General features: G+C 52.2%; 2 protein-coding genes across 9 annotated transcripts in view; both read left to right on the forward strand.

Moving 5' to 3' along the window:
• Nucleotides 1–625: 625 nt before the first annotated feature.
• Nucleotides 626–12,904, forward strand: QTRT1 (queuine tRNA-ribosyltransferase catalytic subunit 1). Its single transcript, XM_024238291.3, has 10 exons — nucleotides 626–933; nucleotides 1,180–1,248; nucleotides 1,347–1,485; nucleotides 6,813–6,891; nucleotides 7,011–7,126; nucleotides 11,702–11,840; nucleotides 12,094–12,169; nucleotides 12,299–12,408; nucleotides 12,494–12,581; nucleotides 12,659–12,904. Exons 1-10 carry the CDS (start codon nucleotides 691–693, stop codon nucleotides 12,809–12,811), a joined length of 1,212 nt encoding a protein of 403 aa, XP_024094059.1. The 5' UTR covers nucleotides 626–690; the 3' UTR covers nucleotides 12,812–12,904.
• A 4,077-nt stretch (nucleotides 12,905–16,981) lies between these two features.
• DNM2 (dynamin 2) overlaps nucleotides 16,982–27,995 on the forward strand; it is a 111,992-nt gene continuing 100,978 nt past the window's right edge. For all 8 annotated transcript variants that reach the window (XM_024236646.3, XM_024236648.3, XM_024236650.3 and 5 more), the window contains exon 1: nucleotides 16,982–18,072. In XM_024236646.3, the coding sequence (XP_024092414.2) occupies nucleotides 17,912–18,072 (161 nt within the window). In that variant the 5' untranslated portion in view covers nucleotides 16,982–17,911. The remainder of the gene's footprint in view (nucleotides 18,073–27,995) is intronic.

The raw sequence follows: 27,995 nt of genomic DNA on the forward strand, positions 1-27,995 counted from the left end.
ACCAATAGCTCACTGCAGCCTGGGCCAAGCACTGTGTAAAGATCTATACATCATCCTTATTCAATCTTTTTTTTTTTTTTTTGTGACCGAGTCTCGCTCTATCGCCCAGGCTGGAGTGCAGTGGCGCGGTCTCGGCTCACTGCAAGCTCCGCCTCCCAGGTTCACGCCATTCTCCTGCCTCAGCCTCTAGATTAGCTGGGACTACAGGCGCCCGCCACCACGTCCGGCTAATTTTTTGTATTTTTAGTAGAGACGGGGTTTCACCGTGTTAGCCAGGATGGTCTTAATCCCATGACCTCGTGATCCTCCCGCCTCGGCCTCCCAAAGTGCTGGGATTACAGGCGTGAGCCACCACCCCCGGCCCTTTATTCAATCTTTACAGCGACTTTATGCCGAGATGCTGTAATTCGCCACATTTTATCCAAGAGAAAATTATGGCTAAGAGAGTCTCTGATTGTAGCTCGAAAGTGCTAGGGATGGGATTCGTTCCCAGTTCAATTCTGATTCTTCGCTTCACCGTGTTGCGGGTAGGAGTTAAATGGGCCCCCAGCCAGGACCAGTGGTTCAAATCCGTTGCCATGGTCCCCCGACGCTTTCCCGGGCTCCAGAACGGGTCGCGCGTTCACGTGACAGCAGCCAACATGGCGCCGCCCACTGTGTGGTACGGCCCACGTGGTTCCGACAGTCAAGATGGCGGGAGCGGCCACCCAGGCTTCCCTGGAGTCGGCCCCACGGATCATGCGGCTGGTGGCCGAATGCAGCCGCTCCAGAGCCCGGGCAGGCGAGCTGCGGCTGCCGCATGGGACAGTGGCCACTCCTGTGTTCATGCCAGTGGGCACGCAGGCCACCATGAAGGGCATCACGACCGAACAGCTGGACGCTCTGGGTTGCCGCATCTGCCTGGGCAATACCTACCATCTGGGTCTAAGGCCGGTGGGTGGGCCCTGCCCGCGCGGGGAGGCGGCGAGGCGCTGAGGCGTGGGGAGCCATGGAGCGTCCTCCAGGCCCTGACACTCCTCCCAAAGTCAATCGACCAGCCGTATTGAGCGCCCCCAATGACCAGGCCTTGTACTGGGCGTGAAAGAGCAGCAGGGACTAAAGCTGGCCAGATCTGTCTCCCAAGAAGGGCCCCCAGGGACGCGGTCACCCCTAACCTGACACTTTCTTCCATCAACCCAGGGACCCGAGCTGATCCAGAAAGCCAACGGTCTCCACGGCTTCATGAATTGGCCTCATAATCTGCTAACGGTGAGCTGAGGAGAGAGCCGGCCTTCTAGGGCCCTTCTCTGGAGTGAAGGGTCCCCCATCTCCACCCCCTGACAGCTTTGTGGTGGGGTTTCCCTTAGGACAGCGGCGGTTTCCAGATGGTGTCGCTGGTGTCTCTGTCCGAGGTGACGGAGGAGGGCGTCCGCTTCCGCTCCCCCTACGACGGCAATGAGACCCTGCTGAGCCCGGAGAAATCCGTGCAGATCCAGAATGCATTGGGTGAGAGGACCCTGGGGAGCCGCCCCCTTACCCTGTCTGTCAGGGGGTGAAGGTTACACAGGGCCTGTTCTTTAGGTGTTGTGTGGCTTTGAGCAGGTCACTCCTTGCTGAGCCTCAGTTGAACCAACTCAAAACGGGGGTAAATAGTAGCAGGTCTTTGGTAGAATTGTCCACAAGTACATATGAGATGATGTTACTAAATCTCCATCCCAGCCATGTAGTAGCTTAAGTATTATTATTGCAGTTTTTCTCTCATTAGCAAATTAAGACTGGACGTGGAAGCTCATGCCTGTAGTCCCAGCAATTTGGGAAACTGAGGCGGGAAGATCACTTGAGGCCAGGAGTTGGAGACCAGCTTGGGCAATACAGGGAGACCCTGTTTCTACCAAAATAAAAAATAAAAAAAACAAATTAATTGGACAAATACCTGTTGAAATAATGGTGGCAACAAGAGGATTGGGGAGGCTTTAGGCTCCTCCCATATCCTCAATATCCTTTTTTTTTTTTTTTTTTTTTTTTTTTTTTTGAGACGGAGTTTTGCTCTTGTTGCCCAGGCTAGAGTGCAATGATGCGATCTCGGCTCACCGCAACCTCCACCTCCCGGGTTCAAGTGATTCTCCTGACTCAGCCTCCCGAGTAGCTGGGATTACAGGTGTGTGCCACCACACCTGGCTAATTTTGTATTTTTAGTAGAGACAGGGTTTCTCCATGTTGGTTAAGCTACTCTCGAACTCCTGAGCTCAGGTGATCCACCTGCCTCGGCCTCCCAAAGTGCTGGGATTACAGGCGTGAGCCACCACGCCTGGTAGTTTTTTTATTTTTATTTTTTTGAGACAGAGTTGCCCAGGCTGGAGTGCAATGGTGTGATAGCCAGTCACTGCAACCTCCACCTCCCGGGTTCAAGTGATTCTCCTGCCTCAGCCTGCTGAGTAGCTGGGATTACAACTGCTTTTTGTATTTTTTGTAGAGACGGGTTTCACTGTGTTGGCAAGGCTGGTCTCAAACTCCTGACCTCAAGTGATCCACCTACTTCGGCCTCCCAGAGTGCTGGGATTATAGGTGTGAGCCACCATGCCTGGCCCAATATCCCCATTTCTTGATAAAGAGGTTTAACATTTTCTCAACCTTGTAAAGAACCATGGCAACACAAGGTCAACACCCCTCTTCCCCTCATCATTCTAATAGATTGATGCTGTAGGGAGGAAGAAATATTTTTTCTTCTTAGATTCATGGCTGAAGCCCCTATAACAAAAGCCCTTATAAGAAAAGAAGCCGCGTGCTGGGTGCGGTGGCCATGCCTGTAATCCCAGCACTTTGGGAGGCCGAGGCGCGATCATGACTCACTGCAACACTGCCTCCTGGTTCAAGCAATTCACCTGCTTTAGCCTCCCGAGTAGCTGGGATTACAGGTGCCCGCTACCACACCCAGCTAATTTTTGTATTTTCAGTAGAGATGGGGTTTCACCATGTTGGCCAGGCTGGTTATGGACTCCTGACCTCAAGTGATCTGCCCATCTTGGTCCCCCAAAGTGCTGGGATTACAGGTGTGAGCCACTGTGCCCGGCCTATAAGTTTATTTTTTTATGTTTATTTATTTTTATGTATTATTTTGAGACAGAGTCTCACTCTGTCACCCAGGCTAGAGTACAGTGGCACAATCTCAGGTCACTGCAACCTCTGCCTCCCGGCCTCAAGCAATTCTCCTGCCTCAGCCTCCCAAGTAGCTGGGATTACAGGTGCACGCCACCACACCCAGCTAGTTTTTTGTATTTTTAGTAGAGACAGGGTTTCACCATATTGGCCAGACTGGTCTTGAACTCCTGACCTCAAGCGATCTGCCTGCCTTGGCCTCCCAAAGTGCTGAGATTACAGGCATGAGCCACCATGCCTGGCCAAAAATTTTTTGTAGAGATGAGAGTCTCACTACATTACCTGGGCTGGTCTTGAACTCCTGCCTACAAACAGTCCTTTGCCTTGACCACTCAAAGTGCCCATGTTACAAGCATGAGCCACTGTGCCAGCCGCCATGTGTTTTTTTTTGTTTTTTTCCTGGAGACGGAGTCTTGCTTAGTTGTCCAGGCTGGAGTGCAGTGGCGCAATCTCAGCTCACTGCAAGCTCCGCCTCCTGGGTTCATGCCACTCTCCTGCCTCAGCCTCCGGAGTAGCTGGGACTACAGGCGCCTGCCACTGCGCCCGGCTAATTTTTTTGTATTTTTACTAGAGACGGGGTTTCATTGTGTTAGCCAGGATGGTCTCGATCTCCTGACCTCGTGATCCGCCCGCCTCCGCCTCCCAAAGTGCTGGGATTACAGGCGTGAGCAACTGTGCCTGGCCTTTTTTTTTTTTTTTTTTGAGACGGAGTCTTGCTCTGTCGCCCAGGCTGGAGTGCAGTGGATTCACGCCATTCTCCTGCCTCAGCCTCCTGAGTAGCTGGGACTACTGGCACCTGCCACCACGCCCGGCTAATTTTTTTGTATTTTTGCTAGAGACTGGGTTTCATCATGTTAGCCAGGATGGTCTCGATCTCCTGACCTCGTGATCCACCCGCCTTGGCCTCCCAAATTGCTGGGATTACAGGTGTGAGCCACCGTGCCTGGCCTCTTTTTTTTTTTTTTTTTTGAAACCGAGTTTTGCTCTTGTTGCCCAGGCTGGAGTGCAATGGCACAGTCTCGGCTCACAGCAACCTCTGCCTTCTGGGTTCAAGCAATTCTCCTGCCTCAGCCTCCCGAGTAGCTGGGATGACAGGCATGCGCCACCATGCCCGGCTAATTTTGTATTTTTAGTAGAGACGGGGTTTCTCCATGTTGGTCAGGCTGGTCTTGAACTCCTGACCTCAGGTGATCCGCTTGCCTCAGCCTCCCAAAGTGCTGGGATTACAGGTGTGAGCCACCACGCCCAGCTAAAGTCCTAGTTATTTAATGAATGTTGTAATTTTTTTTTTTTTTTTTTTGAGATGGAGTCTCGCTCTGTCACCTAGGCTGGAGTGCAATGGCTCGATCTTGGCTCACTGCAACCTCTGCTGCCCGGGTTTAAGCTATTCTCCTGCCTCAGCCTCCCCAGCAGCTGGGACTACAGGTGCCTGCCACCACGCCTGGCTAATTTTTGTATTTTTAGTAGAGATGGGGTTTCACCTTGTTGGTCAGGCTGATCTCGAACTCCTGACTTCAGGTGATCCACCTGCCCCAGCCTCCCAAAGGGCTGGGATTACAGGCGTGAGCCACCGCACCCAACCCCATTTATTTTTTCGTCTTTCTTTTTTTTTCTTTTTTTTTCTTTTTTGAGAAGGAGTCTCACTCTTTGACCAAGGCTGGAGTGCAGTGGCACTGTGTTGGCTCACTGCAACTTCTGTCTTCTGGGTTCAAGCACTTCTCCTGCTGCAGCCTCCCGAGTAGCTGGGATTACAGGTGCCCACCACCACACCCGGCTAGTTTTTATATTTTTAGTGGAGACGGGGTTTCACCAAGTGGGCCAGGCTGGTCTCGAACTCCTGACCTAAGGTGATCCACCCATCTCGGCCTCCCAAAATGCTGGGACTACAGGCGTGAGTCACCATGCCTGCCCCTTTTTTTCTTTTTTGAGACGCAATCTCGCTCTGTCACCCAGGCTGGAGTACTGTGGTGTGATCTTGGCTCACTGCAACCTTTGCTTCCTGGGTTCAAACGATTCTCCTGCCTCAGCCTCCCAAGTAGCTGGGACTTCAGGTGCATGCCACCATGCCGGGCTAATTTTTGTATTTGTTGTAGAGACAGGGTTTCACCATATTGGCCAGGGTGGTCTCGAACTCCCGATCTCAAGTGATTGACCTGCCTTGGCCTTCCAAAGTGCTGGGATTACAGGCGCGAGCCACCAGGCCTGGCCTGTTCTTTTTTGTTTTTTTTTTGAGACGGAGTCTCGCTCTGTCACTCAGGCTGGAGTGCAGTGGTGCGATCTTGGCTCACTGCAAGCTCCGCCTCCCGGGTTCACACCATTCTCCTGCCTCGGCTCCCGAGTAGCTGGGACTACAGGCCCCCGCCACCACGCCCGGCTAATTTTTTGTATTTTTAGTAGAGATGGGGTTTCACTGTGTTAGCCAGGATGGTCTCGATCTCCTGACCTCGTGATCCACCCGCCTCGGCCTCCCAAAGTGCTGGGATTACAGGCGTGAGCCAGTGCTCCCGGCTGTGGCCTGTTCTTTTTTATTTTAACTTTTTTTCATCTATTTATTTTCTTAATAATGGAGATGGGGTCTCTCTGTGTTGCCCAGGCTGGTGTCGAACTCCTGGGCTCAAGTGATCCTTCCGCCTGGGCCTTCCAAAGTGTTTGGATTATATAGGTCATCAAGTTTCATTTTATGCCACTAAACCACTATGCTGTGCACAGTGGCTTATGCCTATAATCTTAGCACTTTTTTTTTTTTTTGAGAAGGCGTCTCGCTCTGTCGCCCTGGCTGGAGTGCAGTGGTGCAATCTCAGCCCACTGCAACCTCCGTCTCCCGGGTTCAAGCGATTCTCCTGCCTCAGCCTCTTGAGTAGCTGGGATTACAGGAATATACCACCACGCCCGGCTAATTTTTGTATTTTTAGTAGAGATGGGGTTTCACCACCTTGGCCAGGCTGGTCTCGAACTCCTGACCTCAAATGATCCACCTGGGTTGGCCTTCCAAAATGCTGGGATGACAAGCGTGAGCCACTGCGCCCGGCTTTTTTTTTTTTTTTTTTTTTTTTTTAATTTTTTTTATTTATTTATTTTTAACACAGCCTTGCTCTGTCATCCAGGCTGGAGTGCAGTGGCACAATCTTGGCTCACTGCTACCTCTGTCTCCCAGATTCAAGCTATTCTCCTGTCTCTGCCTTCCAAGCAGCTGGGACTACAGGCACGTGCCATCACACCTGGCTAATTTTTGTGTTTTTAGGAGAGATGGGGTTTCACCATGTTGGCAAGGCTGGTCTTGAACTCCTGACCTCAGATGACCTGCCTGCCTTGGCGTCCCCAAGTGCTGGGATTACAGGCGTAGTCACCGCACCCGGCCAGCAGAGCCCTGCTGATGGATGTTTGGTTTCCGGTCTTGCTGTGGCACGCCACATAGCAAGGAATCCCTTTGTATATTTTAGGATTTTATTTTGTGTAACAGGATAGGATTTTAAGCTGGGGAGAGGCAGGATCAAAGGCACATTCTGTAAAGCTCCTTCTGGCTGCTGTATAAACAGACTGAGAAAGTCACGTGGGAGTTGGCAAGACGGGGGATGGGGGGATGCTCTTAGGGAGGTCCAACTTGTCCCCATGTGACAGCAGGCTTTCCCCAAGCACTGCGGGCTTTCCCAGTGATGTTGCCCCCATCTCACCATCAGGCTCGGACATCATCATGCAGCTGGACGACGTGGTTAGCAGTACTGTGACTGGTCCACGTGTGGAGGAGGCCATGTACAGGTGTGTATATGCTGTGTGCATGTGTGGGATACGTGGTGGGAAGGGATCCTGGTCCCTGTAGCCTTGTCTCCTACCCCCTCACCAGGCCCCTGGGGCTTGTGACTGGGGCCCTGTTGCAGGTCAATCCGCTGGCTGGACCGGTGCATTGCAGCCCATCAGCGGCCGGACAAGCAGTACCTCTTCGCCATTATCCAGGGTGGGCTGGACGCAGATCTCCGGGCCACCTGCCTTGAAGGTAGAGCCGTGCGCTGGCAGGCCCAGGGTTTGGCCATCTCGGAGGTCCCCACATGGGCCTGGCGTATGGTGGGACTGGATTGCTCATGGGTGGAAGGGCACTGCGCTAGAAAAAATAGCCGGAGCAAAGGCTCTCGGGCCACGTGCAGTAGAATGTATTGAGAGAATGGCCATGATTCCAGTAGTTAATGGTCTTCCAGTTTTTTTATTTGTTTGTTTTTGTTTTTTTTTTGAGACGGAGTCTCAGGTGATCCACCCCCCTCGGCCTCCCAAAGTGCTGGGATTATAGTCATGAGCCACCGTGCCCAGCCTATTTATTTATTTATTTTACTTTTTTTTTTTTTTGGGGGATGGAGTCTTGCACTGTCGCCCAGGCTGGAGTGCTGCGGCGTGATCTTGGCTCACTGCAACCTCTGCCTCCCTGCAACCTCTGCCTCCCGGGTTCAATCTATTCTCCTGCCTCAGCCTCCTGAGTAGCTGGGACTATAGGCACCCGCCACCACGCCCGGCTAATTTTTGTATTTTTAGTAGACACAGGGTTTCACCATTTTGGCCAGGCTGGTTTCAAACTCCTGACCTTGTGATCCGCCTGCCTCGGCCTCCCAAAGTGCTGGGATTACAGGCATGAGCCACCGCGCGTGGTCTATTCATTTATTTTTGAAACACAGTCTTAACTCTGTTGCTCCTCCTGGAGTGCAGTGGCTAGGTCAAAGCTCACTGCAGCCTCAAACTCCTGGGATCAAGCAATCCTGCCTCAGCTTTCCAAAGTGCTTGGAATATAGGTGCACGCTGGTGTGTCCAGCCATGCATTACATTTTTACATGGAATGCTTTCTGGTGTTTTCTTTTCTCTTTCATTTAAAAACAACAACAACAACCCGTGCTTCATCGAAGTCATTTCTCACCCACCTGCAGTTTGACAAGCACCGCCCTAAGGGGCGCTTCTCAAAGTTCTCTGAGGCTTACTTGCCCCAGCACAAACTACTGGAAGTCCTGGTAAAATGCAGCTCCCCTTCCCATGATCCGACCAGAGTTGGAGCTAGGGAAGGCCTAGGAATCTGCATGTAAACACCCTGTGTCCAGTTGGTACCACTGCTCACATTACCTTCAAAACCTGGCCCCAGACAACGCCTGCATTCCTTTTTTCTTTCTTTTTTTTTTTTTTTGAGACAGAGTTTCGCTCTTCTTGCCCAGGCTGGAGTGCAGTGGCGTGATCTCAGGTCACTGCAACCTCCGCCTTCCGGTTTCAAGTGATTCTCCTGCCTCAGCCTCCTGAGTAGCTGAGATTCCAGGCATGCACCACCATGCCTGGCTAATTTTTGTATTTTTAGTAGGGACACGGTTTCACCATGTTGGCTAGGCTGGTCTTGAACTCCTGACCTCGTGATCCACCCACCTTGGCCTCCAGAGTGCTGGGATTACAGGCATGAGCCACCGCACCTGGCCAACATCTGCATTCTTGATGGCATGGCCTCTTCGGGTTGAACTGGGCAGCTGGGGCACACGATAAGCCTGGGCTTGGAGGCCAGACCCAGGTTTGAATCCAGCCTTTGGCATATGTGGCCTTGGACTAGTGGTTTAAGCTCTGCAAGCCTCAATTTCCTCTTGTTTCAGGCAAGTTGAACAATAGTACAATTCTGCAGCCCCTTCTGTGTCATCCAGGTCCTCAGAGCGAAAGTCTAAAATCCAGAACACTGGCCGGGTGCCATAGCTCACACCTGAATCCCAGCACTTTAGGAGGCCAAGGCAAGAGGATTGCTTGAGGCCAGGAGTTTGAGACCAGTCTGGGTGACATAGTGAGATCCCATCTCTAAAAAAAGAGAATTGGGCCAGGCATGCTGGCTCACACCTATAATCTCAGTACTTTGTGAGGCCAAGGCGGGCAAATCATGAGGTCAGGAGTTCGAGACCAGCCTGGCCAACATGGTGAAACCCCGTTTCTACTAAAAATACAAAAATTAGGCCGGGCGTGGTGGCTCACACCTGTAATCCCAGCACTTTAGGAGGCTGAGGCGGGCGAATCATGAGGTCAGGAGATCGAGACCATCCTGGCTAACATGGTGAAACCCCATCTCTACTAAAAAATAGAAAAAATTAGCTGGGTGTGGTGGCAGGCGCCTGTAGTCCCAGAGGCAGGAGAATGGCGTGAACCTGGGAGATGGAGCTTGTAGTGAGCCGAGATCGTGCCACTGCACTCCAGCCTGGGCAACAAAGTGAGACTCCATCTCAAAAAAAAAAAAAAAAAAATTAGCCAGGCATGGTGGTGGGCACCTGTAATCTTAGCTACTCGAGAGGCTGAGGCAGGAGAATCACTTGAACCCGGGAGGTGGAGGTTACAGTGAGCTGAGATCACACCACTGCACTCCAGCCTGGGCGACAGAGCAAGAATCCGTCTCAAAAAAAAAGAAAAAAAGAAAATTTGCACGCAAGCATGGGAGTGCGTGCCTGTGAGCCTAGATACTTGGGAGGCTGAGGTGGGAGGATCGCTTGATTGAGCCCAGGGGTTGGTGGCTGCAGTGAGCTATGATGACATCACTGTACTGCAGTCTGGGTAACACAGTGAGACCCTGTCTCAAAAAAAAAAAAAAAAAGAAGAAAAGAAAAGAGAAAAAACTTAGAATGCCCTGAAAAATTTGCAGCTCATTTCATGGCTAACTTAGATCTCTCATTTTTTATCCCAGCTATTACAAGTCTTCACATATTTTTATTTTTATTTATTTTTTATTTTTTGAGACGGAGTTTTGCTCTTGTTGTCCAGGCTGGAGTGCAGTGGCGCCATCTCGGCTCACTGCAACCTCTGCCTTCTGGTTTCAAGCGATTCTCCTGCTTCAGCCTCCCGAGTAGCTGGGATTATAGGCACCAGCCACCACGCCCGACCAATTTTTGTCTTTTTAGTAGGGATGGGGTTTCACCATGTTGGCCAGGCTGGTCTCAAACTCCTGACCTCGTGATCCACATGCCTTGGCCTCCCAAAGTGCCGGGATTACAGGCATGAGCCACGTGCCCAGCCTATTTTTATTTTTTAAATTTTACTTTGGCCGGGCGTGGTGGCTCACGCCTGTAATCCTGGCACTTTGGGAGGCCGAAGTGGGCGGATCACCTGAGGTCAGGAGTTCGAGACCAGCCTGCCCAAAATGGCGGAACCCTGTCTCTATTAAAAATACAAAAAATTAGCCGGGCATGGTGGCGGGCGACTGTAATCCCAGCTACTCGGGGGGCTGAGGCAGGAGAATTACTTGAACCCGGGAGGCGAGGGTTGCAGTGAGTCAAGATGGTGCCACTGCACTCCAGCCTGGGTGACAAGAGCAAAACTCTGTCTCGAAAAAAAAAAATTTAAGTGCTGGGATACATGTGCAGAACGTGCAAGTTTGTTACACAGCTGTAAATGTGCCATGGTGGTTTCCTGCACACATCAGACCGTCATCTAGGTTTTAAGCCCCGCATGCGTTATGTATTTGTCCTAATGCTCTCACTCCCCTTTCCTCCACCAACCAAGTCTTCACATATTTTGTTGCACAAATATTACAGTGTTTGATGACAGGCTATTGGGTGTTTTTTGTTGTTGTTGTTTTGTTTTGTTTTGTTTTGTTTTGTTTTTGAGATGGAGTCTCGCTCTGTCACCCAGGCTGGAGTGCAGTCGGGTGATCTCGGCTCACTGCAACCTCCGCCTCTCAGGTTCAAGCAATTCTCCTGCCTCAGCCTCCTGTGTAGCTGGGACTGCAGGCGCCCATCACCACACACGGCTAATTTTTGTATTTTTTAGTAGAGACAGGGTTTCACCATGTTGGTTAGCCTGCTTTCGAACTCCTGACCTCGTAATCTGCCTGCCTCAGCCTCCCAAAGTGCTGGGATTATAGGCATGAGTCACTGCGCCCGGCCCTTTTTTCTTTTTTGAGACGGAGTCTCACTTTGTCGCCCAGGCTAGAATGCAGTGGTGTGATCTTGGCTCACTACAACCTTTACCTCCCAGGTTCAAGTGATTCTGCTGCCTCAGCCTCCTGTGTAGCTGGGACCACAGGCATGCACCACCACGCATGGCTACTTTTCGTATTTTTAGTAGAGACAGGGTTTCACCATGTTGGCCAGATTGTTCTTCAACACCAGACTTCAAGTGATCTGCTTGCCTTGGCCTCCCACAGTGCTGGGATGACAGGCATGATCCACTGCGCCTAACCTGACAGCTGTTGTTACTCAGCATGTGGGATGTTTACTGTTCTCAAATCTGGAAAATTCTGAATTCTGAAACACATCTGGTTCCAACAGTTTCAGCTAAGGGACTGTGGGCTGTGCCTCTTCTGAGCACTGAAGGAAAGGGTCTTGCATACAGCAGGCACTCAATAAATGTTAGCTGAGATCAGCAGCAGTTCCAGCCCCTAGACAGACAGACTGATGGACCTTCTCCTCTGTCTCCCTCTCTGTCTCTGTCTCCATCTCTGCCTCTGTCTGTCTTTCTGTCTCTGTCTGTTTCTCTGACTCTCTCCCTGAGCGACTCTGGAAGTCTGGGCAGGGTGTGTTCTGGGATTGAAGACCAGGCGCATTTCCTCTTCTGTGGTCCTCACCTTACCCTGTACCCTCAGAGATGACCAAGCGAGACGTGCCTGGCTTCGCCATCGGGGGCCTGAGCGGGGGTGAGAGCAAGTCTCAGTTCTGGCGGATGGTGGCGCTGAGCACCTCTCGGCTGCCGAAGGACAAGCCCCGATATCTGATGGGGGTCGGGTATGTTGTGGATAGGAGAGCCAGAGCCCTACCTGTGGGGAGTGGATTTCTGGGGACCCCCTACACTGCTTGGGGGAGTGGCATTTGGGGGAAACGGACACAGGTCTGATCTGAGGAGACTAGGAAGACGTGGCTGTCCCTTGGGGGCCATTCTGAGGGAATATGGCCCAGTCTGGGGCAGTGTGAGGGTTGGGAGGGGCCCTGGGAAGCCCCTGAGGTTCTCTGCCCCCTCCTGTTATGGCTGCAACCCCAGCTATGCCACTGATCTGGTAGTCTGCGTGGCTCTTGGATGTGACATGTTCGACTGCGTCTTCCCCACACGGACAGCGGTGAGGCTCTGGCAGAAGGAGGTCAGGGCGGGAGACGGGTGGGGGACTAGGGAGGCAAGGTTAGGGGTGGGGGGCGGGGAGAATGAAGCCCTGGGTGACCCCCCTTTCCCTGCCCTTCCTCTCCCACAGCGCTTTGGCTCTGCCCTGGTGCCCACTGGGAACCTGCAGTTGAGGAAGAAGGTGTTTGAGAAGGACTTCGGCCCCATAGACCCGGAGTGCACCTGCCCCACATGCCAAAAGTAGGCAGCATGGCACTGGGAGCTGGGGCAGGGCGTGGAAGGGACAGGGCCTGGCTGTGCTGAGCTGTCCCCTGCCGCTCTACAGGCACAGCCGCGCCTTCCTGCACGCACTGCTGCACAGTGACAACACGGCCGCGCTGCACCACCTCACGGTCCACAACATCGCCTACCAGGTGAGCCAGTGCCCGGGGCAAGGCGGGCGGGGGTGTCCTAGGTGCATATGCCCCACGCTGACCTCCCCTCCCCGCAGCTGCAGCTCATGAGCGCCGTCCGCACCAGCATCGTGGAGAAGCGCTTCCCGGACTTTGTGCGGGACTTTATGGGCACCATGTACGGGGATCCCACCCTCTGTCCCACCTGGGCCACTGACGCCCTGGCCTCTGTGGGAATCACACTGGGCTGACCTGGTGTTAGAAGAGGGAGGGAGGAAAGGAGGGAGGGAGGGGCTGGAAGATACTGAAGGATTTCTTTTTGGAAGGTTTTTTTTATTGTAACTTACAGAGTGTGTCTGTGTCTTCTTGGGGAAGTGGCCTGTCTGGGTCCCCCTCCCGGTCTGAGCGTCATTGCAGTGGAATATCTCCCCTTCTCACCAATCATAACACGTCACTGTGGCAGCAGCGGATAGCTGGAAACCACCTGCCAGTGCCCAGCATGTAGGGCGTGCCCCTAGAGTGGGAGCTGCCACCTGCTTCCTGGGGCCCAGGCCCCCCATCCACCTTGGAGGGAGGTACTGTTGGCCTCTCCTTTTTTACAGCTGAGGAAGCAGGCCCAGGGAAGGGAGGGAACTTGCCCAAGGTCATCACCATCAAAGAAATGGTATCTTGGCTTTAAGGCATACACTCCTAGTCTGACTCATAGATATGAGGCTTAATCTCCTATTTTTTTTCTTTCTTTTTTTTTTTTTCCGAGACTGAGTCTCGCTCTGTCACCCAGGCTGGAGTGCAGTGGTAGGATCTTGGATCACTGCCACCTCCACCTCCCGGGTTCAAACGATTCTCCTGCCTCAGCCTCCCGAGTAGCTGAGACTACAGGCGCGTGCCACCACGCCCAGCTAATTTTTGTATTTTTAATAGAGATGGGGTTTCACCACGTTGGCCAGGCTGGTCTCAAACTCCTGACCTCAAGTGATCTGCCTGCCTCAGCCTCCCAAAGTGTTGGGATTACAGGCATGAGCCACAGTGCCCAGCCTCTTTTTTTTTTTTTTTTTTTTTTTGAGACTGTCTCCCTTTGTCATCCAGGCTGGAGTGCATTGGTTCAAACATGGCTCACTGTAGCCTCGATCTGGAGCCACCACACCTGGTCTACTCTTGCAACTTGATTTTGCATGTACAGTTGTGTTCCATTTTACAGAGGAGGACACTGAGGTGCAGAGGAATGAAGTTTACATGGTCACTGTCACTTTCTTAGTCCGTTCTGGCTGCCATATATAACAAAATGGCATCAACTGGGTGGCTTATAAACAACAGAAATTTATTTATCACAGTTCTAGAAGCTGGGAAATTCAAGATCAAGGTACCAGCAGATTCAGTGTCTGTTGAGGGCAAACTTCCTAGATAGCGATCTTTTCTCTAATGTCACATGGCGGAAGGGGCAAGGCAGCTCTCTGGGGTCTCTTTTATGAAGGCACAGTGAGAAGCTCAGCAGGTTTGTGAAAAGAAAAAAAAATACATAAGGGCACAAATCCCATTCACCTAATCACCTAATCGCCTTTCAAAGGCCCCACCTCCAATTACCATCATGTTGGGGATTAGGTTTCAACACGTGAATCTTGGTGTGGTGGGTGATGGGGTAGAGGGCTGGTCTATAAACATTCAGACCATAGTAATCAGTAAATAAACAGGCCCAGGATCTAACCCAGATATGATCAGTTACAGAACTAGTGATCTTCACTAGCCTGGGCAACATGGTGAAACTCCATCTTTACAAAAAATACAGGTGGTGTGCATCTGTGCTCCCAGCTACTGAGGAAGCTGAGGTGGGAGGATCGCTTGAGCCCAGGAGGTTGAGGCTGCAATGAGCCGCAATTGCACCACTGCACTCCAGGCTAGCAGCAGAGTGAGACTCTGTCTCAAAAACAAAAACCAGTGCTCTTCAAAAATGAAGTTTCTGAAATGGAAAAAGTAGGCCAGGTGCAGTGGCTCACACCTGTAATCCCAGTGCTTTGGGAGGCCAAGGCGGGCAGATCACTTGAGGTCAAGGAATTTGAGACCAGCCTGGCCAACATAGTGAAACCCTGTCTCTACTAAAAATACAAAAATTAGCTGGGCGTGGTGGCACGTGCCTGTAATCCCAGCTACTCTGGAGGCTGAAGCAGGAGAATCACTTGAACCTAGGACGCAGAGATTGCAGTGAGCCGAGATCGCACCACTGCACGCCACCCTGAGAGACAGTGAGACTCCGTCTAAAAAGGTTGGGCGTGGTGGCTCACACCTGTAATCCTAGCACTTTGGGAGGCCAAGGAGGGCAGATCATGAGGTCAGGAGTTCAAGACCAGCCTGGCCAACATGGTGAAACCCCATCTCTACTAAAAATACAAAAATTAGCTGGGTATGGCAGCACGTGCCTGTAATCCCAGCTACTCTGGAGGCTGAGGCAGGAATATCGCTTGAAGCCAGGACTTGGAGGTTGCAGTGAGCCAAGATCGCACTACTGTACTCCAGCCTGGGTGACAGAGCAAGACTCCATCTCAAAAAAAGAAAAGAAAAAAAAAGTCCAAGCGGGGTGGCTCACACCTGCAATCCCAGCACTTTGGGAGGCCAAGGAGGGAGGATCATCTGAGGTCAGGAGTTCGAGACTGGCCTGGCCAACATGGTGAAACCCCATCTCTACTAAAAATACAAAAATTAGCCGGGTATGGTGGCATGCACCTGTAGTCTCAGCTACTTGAAAGGCTGAGGCAGGAGAATCATTTGAACCTGGGAGGCGGAGGTTGCAGTGAGCTGAGATTGCGTCACTGCACTCCAGCCTGGGCGACAGAGCAAGACGCTGTTTCAAAAAAAAAAAAAAAAAAAAGTGAAAAAGTAATACATGTATGTAATCCACAATTCAAATCACATCAAAAGTGCAACTACTTTTATCAATGTGTGTATTTTTCCAGCAATTTTCCATGTGTACATGTGGTTTTCATGCATGTCAGCATCCTTCACACACAGTTCTGTACCTTGCTTGTTTTTTCCTCTTAGTATATCTCAAATTATTTATACTTCAGTACATGAAGAGTTTCCTCAATGTTTTTTGTTTGTTAATTTGCTTTTGAGACGGGATTTTGCTCTTGTTGCCCAGGCTGGAGTGCAGTGGTGCGATCTCAGCTCACCGCAACTTCCGCCTCCTGTGTTCAAGCGATTCTCCTGCCTCAGCCTCTTGAGTAACTGGGATTACAGGCACGCACCACCACGCCCGGCTAATTTTTTGTATTTTTAGTAGAAACAGGGTTTCACTACATTAGCCAAGCTGGTTTCGAACCTCTAACCTCAGGTGATCTGCCCTCCTCGGCCTCCCAAATTGCTGGGATTACAGGCATGAGCCACCGCACCTGGCGCTTTTTGCCTATTTCTTTGAGACCTGGGGTTTTGGGTCACAAAACAGGCAAATGCCATGAGCCACCCTCCTCCTCTTTCTCCATCTTCTTGTGCTGCCTCAGGTTAGAGCACTTACCTGCTCCTGCCTTCTCACTGGGTTTCCTGGTCTCTGGCCTATTTGTTTCCAGAGGGGTCAAAACACTTCAAATCCTCCTGTTTGTCTCTGTCCACTGTCAGGAGTTCCAGTTCCCAGAACCCCAATTTTGCCTACAAAATAGCGTGTCTTTTCACGGGGAGAGGATTCGTTGAGTTTTAGTGGGTACTCAAAAAGATCCAAAGCCAGTTGGGGGGAGTTCACACCTGTAATCCCAGCACTTTTGGGAGGCCGGCCTGTGAGGGTCGTTTGGGCCTAGGAGTTTGAGACCAGCCTGGACAACACAGCAAGACCCTGTCTCTATAAAAAATAAAATAAAAATAATTAGCTGGGCATAGTTGCGCACGCCTGTGGTTCCAGCTACTCGGGACGCTGAGGCGGGAGGATCGTTTGAGCCCAGGTGCTTGTTGAATTGAGCTATGAGTGCCCTACTGCACCCCAGCCTGGGCAACAGAGTGAGGACCCGGTTTCTAAGAAAAGAAGATTCATTGGCTAGACGCGGTGGCTCACGCCTGTAATTCCAACACTTTGGGAGGCCAAGACGGGCGGATCATTTGAGGCCAGGCGTTCGAGACCAGCCTGGCCAATATGGTGAAACCCTGTCTGTCTACTAAAAATACAGAATTAGCTGGGCGTGGTGGCTCGCACTTGTAATCCCAGCTATTCGGGAGGCCGAGGCAGGAAAATTGGTTGAACCGGGGAGGCGGAAGTTGCAATGAGCCAAGATCGCGCCACTGCACTCCATCCTGGGTGACAGAGTGAGTACCCCGCCTCAAAAAAAGAAAAGAAAAAAGATTCATGCTCTGCTAAACTTGAAGAAGTGGGGGAAAACGTTGGAGTGTTAGCGGCGTCAAGATCGGGCGTGAGCAGAAAGGGCACAGCATTTGCAAAGGCGTGGAGGAGTGATTTTATTGCGTTCTATCCCTAGGAAGCAATGACTTGGCCTCTACCATTTGCAGAGCGCATTGGGACCCTGCTCCCAGAGCTGGTTTGCAGTCTGGGAACTGAGATGCGCTCTGGGACTTGTAGTTTTCCCCAGTGCCAGGAAACTCAAAAATCGAGACATCGGATCCCATCACGAGGTGTCGCCCTTGAGCGAGTACGGTGGGATCTACCCTGTACTTCAGAAGACTGTTGCAGACATCCAACAATCACAAGGAAGAACGGGAGTTTTTCTGATTGACAGATATGGTTCTCAATGATAGTCAAGATTCGGATGTTAAAGCCCGCCCTCTTTTGCCTGGTTGGCTGGAGCAACGAAGTGATATTTATATGAGCCAATGGGAAATTCTTAGGGAACTAGGTAGTAGCTCAATCCCCAACACCATTGGTCCACATTGTCTACTGGCACGTCTGACTGCCAATAAGATGGTGCAACTTCGCCAATGGGCAGAGCCAACGTGCCTTTTTCTGAAACACCTCCTTCCTCTCTTGACAACTTGCTTTCTGCCGCTATTGGCTCTTGCACAACAGTGACGGTTCTTTTGTCCAATAAGCCAGCAAGACGGTCCCCAGGGGGAAGGTTTACTCAACCATAGGCCCGTGCCTAGTTTTTATTGGCTAGTGTATCCGAGTGGCGGTGCAGCAGGCCAATCGCGTGCGGCACGAGTGCTTTGGGCGCAGCCCCCGGGGCCGGGGCGGGAGGTCGCTCGGGTCGGGTGTCGCCTGAGAACCGGATGAGGCGGCGACCGTGAGGCCGAGCCGGGAGCGGGCGTCTTGCCGAGGCCCGGGCGGGCGGGGAGCAACGGCTACAGACGCCGCGGGGCCAGGTCGTTGAGGGTCGGCGGTGGGCGAGGAGCGCAGGGCGCTCGGGCCGGGGGCCGCCGGCGCCATGGGCAACCGCGGGATGGAAGAGCTGATCCCGCTGGTCAACAAACTGCAGGACGCCTTCAGCTCCATCGGCCAGAGCTGCCACCTGGACCTGCCGCAGATCGCTGTGGTGGGCGGCCAGAGTGCCGGCAAGAGCTCGGTGCTGGAGAACTTCGTGGGCCGGTGAGCGGGCGCGGCAGGGATCGCGGGCGGTCGGCGGCCTAGGGCGCGGAGGGCGGACCGGGAATGGCGCGCCCTGCGCCGCCGGCGTAACTGCGGCGCTTGCGTGCCCGCGGCGGGGAACCGGACGGGGTCGGGGAGGCGGGCCCTGTGGGACGCCCTGGGCAGAGGACTCCCTGCAGGGGCTCCGGAGCGGGCCCGGGCCCCAGGGGCGGCGTCACGGGCCGGGGGGCCGTAGGACAGGAGGTGCGCTGGAACCCTGCGGTCCATCTGGTCCCAGCTTTCGTGGGTGAACTCTGCCATCTGGTTGGCCGTGGGTCTGGGGTAGATCCCTCTTCTGCTCTTTCGGGCTGTCTGTTTATCAGAGGTGAAACTGGCCATCTAGATATTTATTGGAGTGACCCCTGCGGTCTGGCTGGCTTGTTCTTGTATCTGGAGCTGCCCCCGCCGTTTGGTTGGCTGTCTCTCTGTCCTGGGCAAGCCTCCCTGCCACCACCATTTGGTTGTCCATCTGTCCAGTCCCACCTGGCAGCCCCCTGCTGTCTGGCTAGCTGTCTAGGGTGACCTCTGCTGTCTGGCCGCCCATCCGTGCCCCTCACAGACTTTAACACTGAGCAGTCCCTCTGTTGGGTGACACCAGCTGGCCTCTACTGTCTGACTGGCTAGCTGACTCCTAGGGGACCCTGTTTGATTCTCTCTGGCTGACTCTTACAGCTTGGTTCCTGGCTAGCGCTGGCTCCTCTCTTCGTGTGAATTCTTCTGTCTGTCTGGCCATCTCCTAGTCTGCCCATGACTACCCCTAAGTATCTGGCCCAACGCCTCTGGAAAGGGGTGGCAGGAGGGTAGAGGGGAGAACAGAGCTGAAGGATGAGGTTTGAACCCTACTTCCCTTCTCAGCTGGAAGGAGGACCCTGGGGGTACCTTACTTCAGGATTCCTTTCCGAGTGCTAGAACACAGGGGCCTGCCTCCCAGCTACAGCCTGCAAATTGGGGGCCCTCCTTTGGAGCCTGGGAAGGGGCTTCTTGCGTGATCAGGCCTCAGTGGCTAGCGCTGGGATGTAGCCTTCTCTGGACAGCCCTGAGAAGCCGCGGTGTGCCCATCTGTCCAGTGGGCAAACTCCACTCTCTGGGCTGTTTCCAGGATTCAGGAAGCAAATGAATGAGAACAGCCCGTGCAGCCACCTCTCCCTCCCACCAACCCTCTTGCCTTTCTTGTCTCCCAGATGGGCGGCCACTTCTCCATTCCAGGAACTACTCATTTGTGGTGGTGTGGCTGCCAAATGATAACATCCTCCTCCTGTCATTATTGTCATTGTTATTGTTGTTATCAGTGTCAAGGGATAATGTCCTTTCTTGATTCAACATCTTGAATCCCAAGTAAGGAGTGGGGTGGAGGCTGTGTTATCATCCCCACCTTAGCTGAGCTGGGAGGCTCAGAAGGGACTGTGTTCACCCAAGGCCACCAGGCTGGCGTAAGGCCTTGTGTCTGCCATCCCAGCGCCTTGGGGCTTTGCTCCAAACAGCACAAATCTCCTCTTCTGCTACCTTGTTTCTGGCGCATTGCCTTCTGTCTACAGTGGTGGAAGGTGTGGACTTGCAGCCAGCTGGGCCTGGCCTGATCTCAGGCTGGACTGTGGTGTGGGCCCCTTTGAGTGACCGTCTTCCTGCCTGCCCAGGCTTCTGCAGGGGCTGGGTGTTTGCAAAGCTCTGTCTCTTTCACTTGCCTTGTGACCTTGCACAGGTTGTCTTGGCCTCTCTAAGTCTTGGTTGACTCCCCGAAACAAGTTTTTTTTTCTTTTTTTTTTTTTGAGACAGAGTCTCCCTCTGTCATCCAGTCTGGAGTGCAGTGGTGTGATCGTGGCTCACTGCAACCTCTGCCTCCCAGGTTCAGGCGATTCTTCTGCCTCAGCCTCCCGAATAACTGGGATTACAGGCGTCCACCACCACGCCCAACTAATTTTTGTATTTTTAGTAGAGATGGGGTTTCACCATGTTGGCCAGGCTGGTCTCGAACTCCTTACCTCAAGTGATCCTCCCGCCTTGGCCTCCCAGAGTGCTGGGATTACAGGCGTGAGCCACTGAGCCTGGTCCCAGGAGTTCCAAGACCAGCCTGGGTAGCATGATAAGATGCCATTCTACAAAAAATAAAAAAATTAGCCAGGTAGGGTAGTAGTCCCACATCTGTAGTCCCAGCAACTCTGGAGGCTGGCCCTGGGAGGACTGCTTGAGCCCAGGATGTCCAGACTGCAGTGAGCCGTGATCGCACCATTACCCTCCAGCCTGGGTGACAGAACCAGATCCGGTTTCAAAAAAAGAAAAGAAAAAGTGCTTACCTAACACGCTGCCTGGCACATAGTAGGTCTACATGGACGGGGCTATTGCTGTTTATCTGGCTGGTTCATTTGCTATCCGGGACAAAAGCTAACCAGAATGAAAGTGCTTTCACGTTACACACTTAAGCCTTATGAGGGAGGCATTGCTATAATCCCCATTTTACAGAGCAGGAAACTGAGGCTCAGATAGCTGAGCAGAACACTCTTACTGGAGGCTGTAAAGTGAGGAGTTAGGTGCTCTGGGTTGGGAACCTAGGTCTCTCTCCCGTCCTTACCTCTCCTCAGTCCCTCTACCCCTTGCCTTTCTCTCCTGTCTATCATGGTGTCTGGCAGCTGCCGGCCAGTATGGAGCTGGCTCCTGTGGCAACCTTCTAGAATCCTGCAATGTAGGAGTTGCTCATTATATACATATTTTTACACCGAGTCTCTGTTCCCCAGGCTGGAGTGCAGTGGCGTTATCTCAGCTCACTGCAACCTCCACCTCCCGGGTTCAAGCAATTCTCATACCTCAGCCTCCCGAGTAGCTGGGATTACGGGCGCACGTTACCACACCTGGCTAATTTTTGTATTTTTAGCAGAGATGGGGTTTCACCATGTTGGCCAGGCTGGTCTTGAACTCCTGACCTCAGGTGATCCGCCCACCTCGGCCACCCAAAGTGGTGGCATTATAGGCGTGAACCACCATGGCTGGCCTCGTTAAGAGTATTAATTCAGTACCTGAAAACCAAAGTTGTAAAAAGGCCTCTCTTGGGGTATGAGGGGCTCAAACAAGGCTTACTTTTTTTGGGGGGAGGGGGTAAGAGATAGGGTCTCTCTTTGTTACCGAGGTTGGAGTGGAGGGGTGCAGTCCTAGCTCATTGCAGCCTCAAACTCCAGGGCTCAAGCAATCCTCCTGCCTCTGCCTCTAAAAGCACTAGGATTACAGGTGTGAGCCATTGCGCCGAGCCTGGATTTTCTAAGGATGTGGTCCGAGTGGGAACAGCCCAGTTAATTCAGCCCTATAGCTGGAGGTCCAGATCACTGGCTCTGGGGGCCAAGGCCTGCCTGCTGGGTCTTTTGTTTTACCTGCGTAGCTTTTGTTTTTAATAAGATTTTCCAGTGTTAGATTTCCAGTCAATATCCGGATTTCTTGTGGCGCTAAGACACTCAGATCTATAGAGTTCTGAGTTGTCGTGCAAAGGCTGTGGGCCTAAGGCCTGGTTCTACCACGTCTGGCTGTGTGACTCGGCCACGTGGATTTGGCGTTCTGGGCCTCGGATTCCTTTTCTGTAAGCTGAGGGTGGTAACTGGTACCCTGGGGCCTAGATGGGTGATGCGTGCCGAGTGCATGTGTCTTATACGCATGGTTGCTGTTGTTGTAATCAGTTTCACCTGGCCTTGCTGAGCCTTTGTCCCTTGTGGCACTAATGGCTTCGATTTCAGAAGCAGCAGTCACTGTCCCATCAGACTAAGAGTGGCCACTCCAGCTGCCACAGTCCCCACTACTCCCTAGCACTCACCCAGGCCTAGATCGTATTTGCTTGGAGCCTCCTGGCCCTGGGACCTTTGAGTTTGAGACCCCTGTCTTGTCTGCCATGCACCAGCAGATAGAACTTTGGCCCTAAGGAGAAAGGAGGGCATCACTCCCTCTTGACCCTTGTCATTTAGCCTCAGGGGCTGGCCAGAGGGAAGGCCTTAGGCATTCCCCCACCCTGGCCTCCCAAGTAGCTGGGACTACAGTCTCAAGCCACCACAGCTCAGCCAGAGAAGGGCAAGAAGAGGCCGAGGCCTCCAGCTCCCGTTGCATAGTATGGGCCTGGTCCTGTGAGGGAGGTTTACCTTTGTGAGCCTCAGTTTCCTCAGCTAGGAAATGGGCCTGTTGACAGATCTGATTGATCTCTTTCAACTCATAGGGCAGGTAAAGTCACCTAGTGCCAGTCACTGCATACCTGTGAGACCTTGGGCAGGGGACTCAATCCCTCCACTTTATTTTTAGTTTTTGAGATAGGGTCTTTTTTTTTTTGGTGGGGGGGGACAGAGTCTCACTCTGTCGCCCAGGCTGGAGCGCAGTGGCCGATCTCGGCTCACTGCAAGCTCTGCCTCCCGGGTTCAAGCCATTCTCCTGCCTCAACCTCCTGAGTAGCTGGGACTACAGGCACCCACCACCACGCCCGGCTAATTTTTGTATTTTTAGTAGAGACGAGGTTTCACCATGTTAGCCAGGATGGTCTCGATCTTCTGACCTGGTGATCCGCCCGCCTCGCCTCCCAAAGTGCTGGGATTACAGGCGTGAGCCACCGCGCCTGGCCTGAGATAGGGTCTTATACTGTCACCCAGGCTAGAGTGCAGTGGCACGATCTCTGCTCACTGCAGCCTTGACCTCCTGGGCTCAAGCGATTCTCCTACCTCTCAGCCTCCTAAGTAGCTGGGACTACAGGCACGTGCCACCACACTTGGCTAATTTTTCATTTTTTGTAGATACAGGGCCTTGCTGTGTTGCCCAGGCTGGTCTCGACCTCCTGGCCTCAAATGATCCTCCTGCATCAGTCTCCCAAGGTGCTGGCATTACAGGTGTAAGCCACTGCGCCCAGCCTCCTCTTCGTTAAAATAGAAGTTATAATAGCACTTCTTTCCCTTTCTTTCTTTTTTTTTTTTAGACAAGAGTCTGGCTCTGTCGCCCAGGCTGGAGTGCAGTGGTGCAATCTCGGCTCACTGCAACCTTGCCTCCTGAGTTCAAGCGATTCTCCTGCCTCAGCCTCCCGAGTAGCTGGGACTACAGTCGTGAGCCACCACACCCAGCTAATTTTTTTTTTTTTTTTTTTTTTTTTTGAGACGGAGTTTCATTCTTGTTGCCCAGGCTGGAGTACAATGGCACGATCTTGGCTCACCGCAACCTCCCCTCCCGGTTTCAAGCCATTCTCCTGCCTCAGCCTCCTGAGTAGCTGGGATTACAGGCGTGCACCACCATGCCTGGCTGATTTTGTATTTTTAGTAGAGGTGGGGTCAGACTGGTCTCAAACTCCCGACCTCAGGTGATCTGCCGGCCATGGCCTCCCAAAGTGCTGGGATTACAGGCGTGAGCCACCGTGCCTGGCTAATTTTTCTATTTTTAGTAGAGACGGGGTTTCGCCATGTTGGCCAGGCTGGTCCCAAACTCCTGACCTCAAATGATCTTCCTGCCTTGGCCTCCCAAGGTGCTGGGATTGCAGGCGTAAGCCACCGCGCCCAGCCCCGTCTTCTTTAAAATAGAAGTTATAATAGCACTTCTTTCCCTTTCTTGAATAGGGATTAAATGAGACAGTTTGGAGTGCTTGGCATAGAAGAAGTGCTTAAAACATTAGGTGTTGTTTGTTCATTAAAAAATGTTTCCTGAGTACTTTTACTGTGTGCCTGGGGACATGGCCCTGAGCAAGTTACCAGAACTCCTGCTCTGGAGGAGCTGGCCTTTCAGCAGGAAGCAAATAAAGGAGAAACATGGGCCGATCGGTGGCTCAGGCCCACAATCTCAGCTCTTTGGGATCCAGGTGGGAGGATCACTTGAGCCCAGAGGTTGGAGACCAGCCTGGGCAACATAGTGAGACCCCGTCTCCACAAAAAATAAAAAACATTAGCTGGGCATGGTGACACCTGTAGTCCCAGCTACTCAGGAGGCTGAGGCCGGAGGATGGATTGAGCCTGGGATTTCAAGGCTGCAGTGAGCTCTGATCACACTACTGCCTTACAGCCTGAGCAGAAGAATGAGACCTTGTCTCAAAAAAAAAAAAAAGGAGAGACATGGTTGAAGGCGATAAGTATGATGGGAAAAAGGATCAAGGAGCAGGATGAGGGAGAGGTCACGGTTGGAGGGGGTGCCTTTTATTTTATTATATTATTATTATTATTCTTTGAGATGGAGTCTCACTCTGTCTTCCAGGCTGGAGTGCAGTCACGAGATCTCGGCTCACTGCAACCTCCGCCTTCCAGGTTCACGCCATTCTCTTGCCTCAGCCTCCCGAGTAGCTGGGACTACAGGCGCCTGCCACCGCGCCTGGCTAATTTTTTGTATTTTTAGTAAAGACGGAGTTTCACCGTGTTAGCCAGGATGGTCTCGATCTCCTGACTTCGTGATCCGCCCGCCTCGGCCTCCCAAAGTGCTGGGATTACAGGCGTGAGCCACCGCGCCCGGCCAGAGGGGGTACATTTTAAGTAGGGAAATTGGTGACATTTGAGCAGAGCCTTGAAGGAGGCAAGGAAGGCACCCCTGGAGACGGGAAGAGAATCCAGTGCAAAGGTCCTGATGTGGGAGGATGCCCGGAGGCCAGTTTAGCAGGCCAGTGGAGGGAGATCAGATCTGGGAGATATTAGGGTGGGACCAGGCCTCTAGGAACATTGTGGGCAGGGAGGCTGTCTGAGCAGAGGGAAGTAAAGCTGGTGGCGCTACTGCTGTCCCTCTGGACCTGGCCAAGCTGAGGGCTCTCTCCTTTGATTTCCAGCTTTAACTCAGTTTTCTCAGTGAGCAGACTCCAAAGGCATGTAGGCGCCCTGTGCCATTTTTCTTTTAATAAGAAGCAGCTGTGCCGGGGATGCTGGCATTTCCAGCTACGTTTTTATTTGGCCTTTGGTGATGTGTCCCTCCAGGGATATGTGGATGAGCCGCGGGGGCACTGCCTGTGCCTCAGTGGGTGCCGCACCAGTGCACATCGGATGCCCTTTGGCTCCTGTCCCTGACAGATGGAGGGGCACGTGATGTGTTCCTTGGACTGGTTTGTCCCTTTAACGGATCTTATTAGTTTAGAGCCACTTGGAAATCACATCTGTTTCCAGTGACTTTCCTTTTGGGCAAAGAAAAATTGCGTCTTGAAAAGGCCATACATGGCTGGGCGCGGTGGCTCACACCTGTAATCCCAGCATTTTGGGAGGCTGAGGCAGGCAGATCACAAGGTTGGGAGTTGGAGACCAGCCTGGCCAACATAGTGAATCCCCATCTCTACTAAAAATACAAAAATTAGCCGGGTGTGGTGGCGCATGCCTTTAGTCCCAGCTATTTGGGAGGCTGAGGCAGGAGAATCACTTGAACCCAGGAGGCGGAGCTTGCAGTAAGCGGAGATCACGCCATTGCACTCCGGCCTGGGGGACAGAGTGAGACTCCATCTCAAAAAAAACAAAAAAACAAAAAAAAAAGGAAAAAGGAAAGTCCATGCAAGGCTCGGTCAGGGTGGTCTGCAGCGCTGGGCCTGCTGGAATTGGTACAGTCCAGAGGCATCTGAATATGGAAGGCTTGGTGCTGCCACACACCAAAAGAGTGACGTCACTTCTCTGGGCCTCAGTTTCCTCATCTGGAAAATGGGAACATGGTGGTCTCTGCCTCCTGGAAGCGGACTGAGAATCACATAGCAAATCGTTGTGAAACAGGCAGCATTTGTGATCTCGTTGGTTGGCTCTTGTCTCCTTTTATCTGGGATCAGGACTCTGGTGACAATTGTAGGTTTCTTTTCTCTTGCTCTGTCCCCCAGACCGCAGTACAGTGGTGTAATCATGGCTCATTGCAGCCTCCAACTCCTAGGTTCAGGTGATCCTCTCACCTGAGTCTCCTGAATAGCCGGGACTGTAGGCATGAGCCACCACACCTGGCTAATTACAAAAAAATTTTTTTGGCAGGGCGCGGTGGCTTACACTTGTATTCCCAGCACTTTGGGAGGCCGAGGCAGGCGGACCACGGGGTGAAGAGATTGAGACCATCCTGGCCAACATGGTGAAACCCTGTCTCTACTAAAAATCCAAAAATTAGCTGGGCGTGGTGGTGCTCACCTGTAGTCCCAGCTGCTCAGGAGGCTGAGGCAGGAGAATCGCTTGAACCTGGGAGGCGGAGGTTGCAGTGAGCCGAGATCGCGCCACTGCACTCCAGCCTGGTGACAGAGCGAGACTCTTTCTCCAAAAAAAAAAAAAAAAAAAAAATTTTTTTTGTAGAGACAGGGTCTTACTTTGTTGCTCAATCTGGTGTCAAACTCCTGGGCCCAAGCGATCCTCCTGCCTTGGCCTCCCAAAGTGGCGGGATTACCGGTGTGAGCCACCGAACCCGGCCTTAGTTTCTTTTTCCTTAAAGAGAAGGAACTCATCATTACTCTGTGATATAAATGGAGCGCCTATCAGTGCAGGCAGTGTTCTAGCTCTGGGGATACAGCCAGGACCAGGACACGCAGGCACGCCCTGTTCCCCAGATCCTGAAATATCGACCAGAGGTTGTTCCTGGTTCCTTTCTAAGTGGGAATCATGGCTGCAAACAAGTAATTGGCTGTGAGAGTTATTTACACCCATTTTATGTATGGTGGTGAGAAATTGGGAGAAAAAATGCCCAGCAGCGGATGACTTGAGGTCAGGAGTTCAAGACCAGCCTGGCCAACATGGTGAAACCTCATCTCTACTAAAAATACAAAAATTAGCCGGGCGTGGTGGCAGGCGCCTGTAATCCCAGCTTTTCGGGAGGCTGAGGCAGGAGAATAGCTTGAACCTGGGGGACGGAGGTTGCAGTGAGCCGAGATCGTGCCACTGCACTCTAGCCTGGGCAACAGAGCAAGACTCTGTCTCAAAAAAAAAAAAAAAAAAAAAACCCAATGATAGGGGATTTGGCCAGATAAGCGTGTCCAGACAACCGACTATCAACTGGCTACTCAGAGGGATCTAGAAGAATTTTTAATGACCCAGAAAGCTGCACAAGACCTGTTAGGTACCAGATGAAATGGGCTGTGGGATCCTGTCTTGTTTAAAATGATTGTATTTGCTCAGTGAAAAGACTGGAAAGACATACTCTGCCCTAACCCCACATGTCAGTCATCTCCCCATGTGATTCTTGGTTTGTTTTTGCTGGTTTGGGGATTAGGTTTATAATCAGGAAGACAGATTTCTCCAAAGCTTCGCTCTAGGCTGTCCAAGTGCTTTTTCAGAGTTACTTATTGACGGATAACGGCCTTTGATAGGTTCATAACATTGAAATCCCCTGGTAATAACCTGGATTGTTTCTGGATGAGGGTGGAAGATGGCCTTGGGGACAGTTCTAGATTTAGAGAGGAAGTTTTCTTTTCTTTTCTTCTTTTTTTTTTTTTTTTTTTTGAGACTGGGTCTCACTCTGTTGCCCAGGCTGAAATGCAGTGGCGTGATCACAGCTCACAGCAACCTCAACTTCCTGAGCTCAAGGGATCTTCCCACTTCAGCCTCCCAAGTAGCTGGGACCACAGGTGTGCGCCACCACCCCCAGCTAATTTTAAGAAATTTTTTGTAGAGGTGGGGTCTCATTATTTTTTGCCCAAAGCTAGTCTCAAACCCCTGGGCTCAAGTGATTCTCCTGCCTCGACTTCCCAAAGTACTGGGATTACAGGCGTGAGCCACGGCGCCTGGCCTAGGTTAGATTTAGAGTTTTCAGAGTTGGCTTAGGAGGTAGAGGCTGGCCTTTGAATGGAACCCTGTCTCGCTGTCGCTCTCAGCGTTTATATTTGGCTCAGAGCCACATCTGCCAAACTTCTGCCCGATTTGAATGAAAATGCTGAAATTATAGGCTCCTCGGCTGCTGAAAAAAAGTGAGAACATCATGTAAACCGTAATTTACTGGGGTTGCCAACTACAAGCTGTAATTAAGCCCTT

Source organism: Pongo abelii, chromosome 20, assembly GCF_028885655.2.
Source record: "Pongo abelii isolate AG06213 chromosome 20, NHGRI_mPonAbe1-v2.0_pri, whole genome shotgun sequence".
In the NCBI taxonomy this organism is placed as follows: domain Eukaryota; kingdom Metazoa; phylum Chordata; class Mammalia; order Primates; family Hominidae; genus Pongo; species Pongo abelii.